Source organism: Ovis aries, chromosome 1 (genome assembly GCF_016772045.2).
Source record: "Ovis aries strain OAR_USU_Benz2616 breed Rambouillet chromosome 1, ARS-UI_Ramb_v3.0, whole genome shotgun sequence".
NCBI lineage: Eukaryota > Metazoa > Chordata > Mammalia > Artiodactyla > Bovidae > Ovis > Ovis aries.
In genome coordinates, this window is record NC_056054.1 from 203,505,352 (window position 1) to 203,512,974 (window position 7,623).

The following is a 7,623-nucleotide window of genomic DNA, read 5'->3' on the forward strand; positions in this document are numbered from 1 at the left end:
GCCCCTCCAGAATGCCCCAAGTCTAGCCCCGCTGTGGATCCCAGCCCACTTTACTCTAGCTAAGTCTATCTAGATCCGCTCCCTGAGGTACTCCTTTCCATGCTCACTTTGCCAGTTCCAGACTCTGAACTCAGCAGTGACACAGATGGTGCAAACCCTGCCCTGCCCTGCCCTGCCTTACCCACTAGATCATATCTCTCAGTTCAGAGGCTTATCTATATACCCAGGCTTGCGGGGCCAGCAAAATGGAGCATAGCACAACCAATAAAGTAATGATTGCCTGATGATCTAGAGAGATATTCACAAGTCTGCATCATGGAGAGCAGGTATGTAGATATGCTTGTAATTAGACATTTTTGTCCAATTACTGTTTCCATAGGAAACAGTCTTGTAAGCATCATGGCTGAATTCTCTGTTTCTTTTCTGGCTTAAATATTTTTCTGGTTTTACTACTCACCACAACATAGATAGGTTTCCCTTGTGGCTCAGCTGATAAAGAATCCGCCTGCAATGTGAGAGACCTGGGTTTGATCCCTGTTGGGAAGATCTACTGGAGAAGAGAAAGGCTACCCACTCCAGTATTCTGGCCTGGAGAATTCCATGTACTGTATAGTCTATGGGGTCATAAAAAGTCAGACAAGACTGAGCGACTTTCACTTTCACTTCACTTTCAAAACATAGATGAATTTCACAGAGACAATGAGAAAGAAAGTAGACACCAAAGAGTAAGTGCTGCATAACTCCATATAAGTGAAATTAAAAAACAGGAAAACCAATCTATCATAATAGGAGTCAGGATAGCAGAGTTTCTATGTTGACTGGGACTGGAACCAGAGAGATTTCTGGGGTACTGGAAATGTTATTTCTTGATCTGGGGGTGGTCATGTGGGTTGATATATTTGCAAAATTTTCTTGAGTAGTACCCAGAAACATTTATTATGGGTTCCTCCCTTTCCCAACAGCATTTCCTGATGGCGTATAGCATTTCCCCTTGCTAATCTGTTTCCTGGAATTCCTGGGTCCCTTTTCCTCCTTCCTGACCCTGGAGATTTTCCTCTCTGGAAGTTCCATCTGAAGCCAAGAGCTACCAAATGGAATTAAAATACTCTTAATCAGAGGACTCCAGGTTCTCTGTTCCATCTGCCAGTTATCAAGTTATTGCCTTTCAGCTCCAAGTGTATATATAGCTCAGTGATAACTGAGCTGGACCTTAAAATATTTCTCCTTTGCTACCTGGCCAAATGCTAAGCTTTCTTGGTAGTGGACACTGGAGAGAGACCGGAGGAGACTGGAAAGAGATGGGAGGAGGAAGGGGTCAGCCTTCCAGGTTCCATTGTGTCCCCCTGGACAGTGTCCTGCAGCAGCAGAATTCTGCAGCACCTGGTGGCTACATGCATGGGTTTTTTTGTCTTGTCTTATAAATTTTGAGGATTCATGGGGATTCGTGATCTGCCAGTTATAATCTAAGGCATGGGACCTTTATTGGAATTCTGCCAGTTTGACAAGTACTTTCTGGGTTTTTTGGCCACATGGCATGGGGAATCTTGGTTCCCCCATCAGAGATCAAATCTGTGTCTCCTGCACTGGAAGTGTGGAGCTCTAACCATTGGACAACCAGGGAAGTCCCTACACACATGGTTTTTGTAGCTCCCTGCAGCCAGCAGCACTGGCACCTCTCCGTGGAAGCTCCCTGCAGCCCCCAGGGAACTGTTCCTCAGTGAGCCCTTCTGGCTCAGGGCCTCAGCAGACCTCACCACCCAGTGAGCCCTGGCTGCTCCTTCTTCAGTGAGGTCTGGAGCTCAGCCTCAGAGGGAGACCCTCTTACAAAGATTAGCTCCTCCTTTGTGTCTGTCTCAGCTCTAGGGGTAGTGACTGCTCCCTAAACCACTACTCCTATACTCATCTGAGTTTTCTCCACCAAGTAAGCCCACCTTTCTTTATCCCAATCCTCAGTTACAGTTAATTATTCTTTGTATTAAACTTTCCCTGCTCAACTTTCTGTATGGTTTCCATCTCCTGATTGGACCCTGACTGATACATTCCCCTTGTGGGGTGGTAGCAATTGTCTGAGTAGTGATGCACTGAGGCAGAAAGCTCTGCTACCAAATTACGGAGTGACCCTGGGTATCTTAGTCCGACTGGGCTGCTATAACAAAATACCATCGACTGGGTGCCTTAAACAGCTAACATTAATATCTCAGAGCCCTGGAGGGTTTAAGTCCAAGCTCAGTACTAACATAGTGGGGCCCCTGGTAAAGGCCCCCTTGTGCAGACGGCCACCTCTGTATCCCCACATGGCAGAGAAAAGGATCATCTGTGTCTCGTCCTATAAGGGCATCAATCCCACTCATTATGGCTCCACCCTCATGACTAACAGTCTCCCAAAGATCCCACCTCAACATGTAAACACACCAGGAGTTACAATTTCAATATGAGTTTAAGGGGACGAAAACATTCAGTCCTAACATTAGAAAAGTCACTTTTCCTCCCCGGTTTCTCCTGGGGTAAAATGAGGGGACGTCTGCTTATCCTCATCTACCTTCATGGAAAAATTGTGAGAACAGAGTGGAAGCACTGTGAGATCCTCAGTGGAGCTATTCCGCCTACTAAAGTGAGGTGAAAGTGAAAGTTGCTCAGTCATGTCCGACTCTTTGCCACCCTATGGACTGTAGCCCGCCAGACTCCTCTGTCCATGGGATTCTCCAGGCAAGAATATTGGAGTGGGTAGCCTTTCCCTTCTCCAGAGGATCTTCCTAACCCGGGTCTCCTGCATTGCAGGCAGATTCTTTACCATCTGAGCCACCAGGGAAGCCCTCCACCTACTAAAATGGCTCATAAAATTGACTGTTATGTAATCAACTGCCACCCCTCCCCCTGCAGGGAGGGAAACAAGGGTGGAGGAATGCAAGAAGGCCTGGAGGCTTCTGGAGGTGAGCAGGGGCAGCAAGGTCTCCAGGAGACTCCAGACAAGGGCAGATGGACTTCCTGGTAGCCCAGCGGTTGGGACTCTGCTTTGCAATGCAGGGAACACAGGTTTGCTCCTTGGTCCCGGAAAATCCTACATACAGCAGGGCAATTAAGCCTGTGCACCACAACTACTGAGCTGTGCTCTAGAGCCTGGGAGCCACAACTACTGAAGCCCGTGTTATGGAGCCCATGCTCTGTAACAAGAGAAGCCATCGCAAAGTGAAGCGCCACACTAGAGAGTAGTCCCTGCTCGCCACGCTAGAGAGAGCCCCGCAGAAACAAAGACCCAAGGCAGCCAAAAATAAATAAATAATAAAAATTTAAAAGGCAAGGGTAGATGGTAAGACCTACACCCTGTCTTGACCCTCAGATTAAGCTGTTAGTAGGAGTATACCCAGATGGCACAGCAGTGAAGAACCCACTTGCCAATGCAGGAGACTCAGGTTGGATCCCTGGGTTGGGAAGATCCTCTGTTTGTTCTGCTAACACTCTAGTATTATGTTCTTGCAGAGACTGTAGCTGACCACTTTCTTGATGGGGTCTCTGTGGAAGGAAGTGGACCTGATGGAAGGCAGGAACAGGTTGGAGTGATACAGGAGCCTTCTTGTGCACAGATCTTCTTGGCCACAACTCTGACTTCAGCCACTGCTTTGGCAAACAGTTTTGCACAACCTTCAGTTCTCAGCCTGAGCAACCTGACTGTGCGTTACCTTGGGCCCTTACTCCCTTACTCTGAAGTCCTTCTTCCCTGTGTCTTCTGAACCCTTCTACATTTCTTCCCATTAGATTATTATTATCATTAAAAATAGTGTATGTTTGTTTGTGGGGAGCATGATTCCCGAGGGAGCAAGGCATCTTATCATTGATCATCTTGCACTCAGAATTCATGAACTCAAGCATCTGACCAGCAGGCGTCTGCTCACCACACAGCCCTGTCTTCTTGGTCTGGAAATTTCCCAGCTGGCCCTCAGAGGTCATGGGCTTCCACCTCAGGTAGCAGGGCCCAGCATCCTTGGTCACTTTCACATCACTACTGCTGGGGGGTTGACTTCCCCGACAGGCTCTGGGGCCCAGTGTCCAGTTGCAGTTGTTTGGCCACCGGCATTTCGATGGTCTGCTTCCCCTGCTCCAGCTTGCTGGCAGCTGCCTGAAGGGTGGAGGAAGTGCTGCCAGCCTCGGTGCTGGGTGTGCCCAGCCAGCTGTTGCCTCCCAACCGTTTCTGCTCCCTCTTAGGGGGCATCTTCTTTACCATAAAGCACACCAAGGAGGTTTCTCTGTTGATGTCACTCTCCTCGCAGCTGTGTTTCCTCTGCTTCTTCTCCTGCAGCATGGGCGCCTTCTTGTCCTCCTGGCGTTCATCACAGCTCATGCTCTGCTTGTCCATGCCCTTGGGGCTCTCCCCCTGCTGGGTGACCTTGGGCTTGCCCTCCAGCTCCTCCTGGGAGTTGCTGCGGCTGGCGGACATGTAGTCCACCTCCTGGCCCTTGAAGTCACCATTATCTCTAACCTCAAAGGCCTCATCATCTGATCCCTTCTTCTTTTTCTTCTGGCCCCCCTTGCTGGATGGCACCTTCTTTTTGACCTTGGGGCCCCAGCCGCCCTCCTCTCCACTGGCCTTGCTGTCGTTGGAGGACATCTCCAGGTCGTCCTCCAAGTCACAGATGCACAGCTCATCAGCTTTTTTGCAGCCTGGCTTCTCTTTCTCCTTGTCATCCTCCTCCTGGTCCTTCCACCACCACTGCTGCTTGATGCTTAAATGGTTCGGGACTGGGTTTCTCCTCTCCCACTCCTCCCAGGCCGTAAGCGTGCAGCCTTTGGACAGCGGCATGAAGTTGTACCAGTTGTGCACCTGGAAGGCCTCAAAGGCTCCGTCAGGGCACTGGGTGAAGATGTAATAGGATGTGTGCTCTATCACGCCTCCCCTCTTTATGCCCTTGAACTTCCAGCCCAATTGGCCCTCCACCTGAAGCAGCCAAGGCTGGTCCTTGGGCTGGGACTCCTTGAGGACAATGCCGTATTTCTTTCTTAGCGCTTCTTCCCTGATCTTGCACCTGAACCCCCTGCCAGCTCCCGACTTGGGCATCTCCTCCTCTTGGTAAATTTTCTTGTTGCTCAGGTCGCGTTCCAGCTAGGCCTGATTCCAAGTAGCGAGATTGACTTTATCGGCTGCATTGAAAGCCATGATATTAAAATTTTTGGTGGTATTTTTGGGAACTCGGACGACATACTCAGTGACATCCTGACTGCTGGGGCCAAGGGCCACCATGGGCAATGGTCAGGGTCCAGTCGGAACCTCGTCCTTTTCGCTTCCTGCGAGGTCTGCATCCTCCGGTCTCTGGGAAGCCACCCTCGAGGGATCAGGTCTCTGGTCTAGATCAAGGACCTCAAGCCCAGGGGGGGTACCATCGATGCTGAGAAAAGCTATCCGGAGGCGGCGCTGGGTCAGTGGTCAGCCTCAGAAGCCTCCCGTGCCGCAGCTGCACCTGCGCAGGCTCCTAAATCTGAATAGAAACTCTCCAGCAAGCCTAGTCCAAACAAGCTACTCCAAGCTTAAGGCAGCACCTTCTGTGCCCTGGCTGATAACGTCATCATGGGATGACCCAGTCACGTTGATAACCCAATCACACCGATGAGGTCTCACGCGGATAATCCAAGACGTTGATAACCCAGTCATGCAGAGTCCTATGTAGCTTTTTTGGTTCGTCCTGACCTCTGGTGGCTCAGAAGGTAAAGAATTTGCCTGCAATGCGGAAGACCTGGGTTCGATCCCTGGGTTGTCAAGATCCCCTGGAGGCGGGCATGGTAACCAACTCCGGTATTCTTGCCAGGAGAATCCCCAAGGACAGAGGAGCCTGGTGGGCTACAATCCATGGGGTCGCAAACAGTCGGACAAGACTGAGTGACTAAGCACAGCACAGCCCAGTAAATATAGGTTCTCCCCAGAGTCCACTCTTGGGCTTGATTCTTAATGTACACATTCTCTCCAGACAGTCTTGCCACTCACATTGCTTCAGTCTTTACTTTTATTAAGCTACTTCCCAGCTCTCCAACTCTACTCCCACATTTCAGACCCACATTTTCAACAGCTGTCTAGGGACTTGAACAAAGAAAGCCAACCAATATTTCAAACTCAGGTAGTTCTTGCCAAAGAATGACTGTTCTTTTGCTGTATGAAAGTTGTGGGCTCTACATATTTAAAGTGTTTTCTATTTTTACTATAATGATTAAGAAAAGCACACACACACACACAACACGACACACTCCTGGGATTCTGAGCAAGAGGAGTTAGTGAGCATCCCTCCACCACGTCACCACCACCCTCAAATTCTCAGTACCTGATTTTGTCCTCCACCTTGCCTCCACCACATACTTCACAATAAATCTATAGATATGGACTTACCAGTAATTAAAGCCAACAATCTTGGTTGTGCATCCCAATTCCTGCCCTCATCTTCCATATTTCTAGCTCATTCCCTTATTAACCAGACTCCACACAAGGACCTAAAGTCCATTTTTCTCAATCTCTTTCTCCAGATGTCCCCTCTTCCATCCTTACCAAATTTAATTTCCTCAGCCAATTTTTACAGTTGCTCTCTTTATCACAATCTAATTCCCCTGCCCCTCTTTCACTTCATGATACTTGATTAGAATCATGAGAAACCAAGTTAAATCCAGCCCTACACCTCCTCCACACCTGTCTTCATGCACCTGAACCTGACTGGAGAAAAAGATATTAAACTGCTGACTGTTTTCTCTTGAAACTCATGACCACGAACCTCAAGCACATCTCGACTGTGTGTGGCCAGACAATCATCTGATATATCCTATAATCCTTTCACTCTCCTATAGGTTTGGATGACGATTTCTTCACCCGTGTTCCCCTCACACCTCCAACACCTTCTCTGTCTTCACTCTTTACTTGCAACCTTGCTTCCTGCTTTACTGAGGAAATGAAATCTGTCCGAAAAGAACTGTGCTGAACTTCCACCTACAGCATCTGAGCTGGCATAGTCTGTATTACCTCCTTGACTGTGGATAAACCTTCCGTGGTCCTGAGTAAAGCCAATCCCTCAACCTCAAGGACATCTCCCCAGTAAATCTACCTCTTTCTCTCTCACAACATCAGATTTTCCCTCTCTACTCTTTTCCATAAACATCCAATCATACTATCATTTCTCCTAATGTTGAGGAAAAACTCTTGGCCCTTCCTTCCCTTCTAGCTACCATCCCATTTCTCTGCTCCCCTTCCTTAAAAAAAAAAAAAAAAGTCACCTGAAGGTATCCTTGTACCCACTGTCTCCCGTTCTCTACTGAGTCCGCTTCAGTCCGGCTTTGGTCTTTTCAAAGGTCTTGGAACAATATCACCAGTGGCTTCCGTGTTGCAAGATCACTGTCTCTTCCTCTTGGAGTTCATTGCCTCTTCCTCCTGGAAATACTCTCTAATAACACACCACAATCTCTGAGTTTTCCTTCTTCCTCACTAGCTACTCCTTCTCAGCCTCCTGCTTCTTCAACTTGTACATCTTTACTTTGGAGCGCTCCAGGGCACTCTTTCACTTCTCTTTCTATAGAACTCCCTTGGCCATCTCATCTAATGTTATAGTGTTAAACATCTTTTTTCAAATAGTCAACATTTTTTAAAAATTGAAATATAGT

At 48.4% G+C, this 7,623-nt stretch overlaps 1 protein-coding gene across 1 annotated transcript; it reads right to left on the reverse strand.

The window, feature by feature from the left end:
• Nucleotides 1-3,449: 3,449 nt before the first annotated feature.
• LOC101106649 (general transcription factor IIF subunit 1-like) lies at nt 3,450-7,377 on the reverse strand. Its single transcript, XM_042243772.2, is given in 3 exon segments — nt 3,450-3,528; nt 3,821-4,003; nt 4,005-7,377. Coding segments are annotated over 3 exon segments (1,491 nt in total). The 5' UTR covers nt 5,234-7,377.
• Between the last annotated feature and the right edge of the window lie 246 nt (nt 7,378-7,623).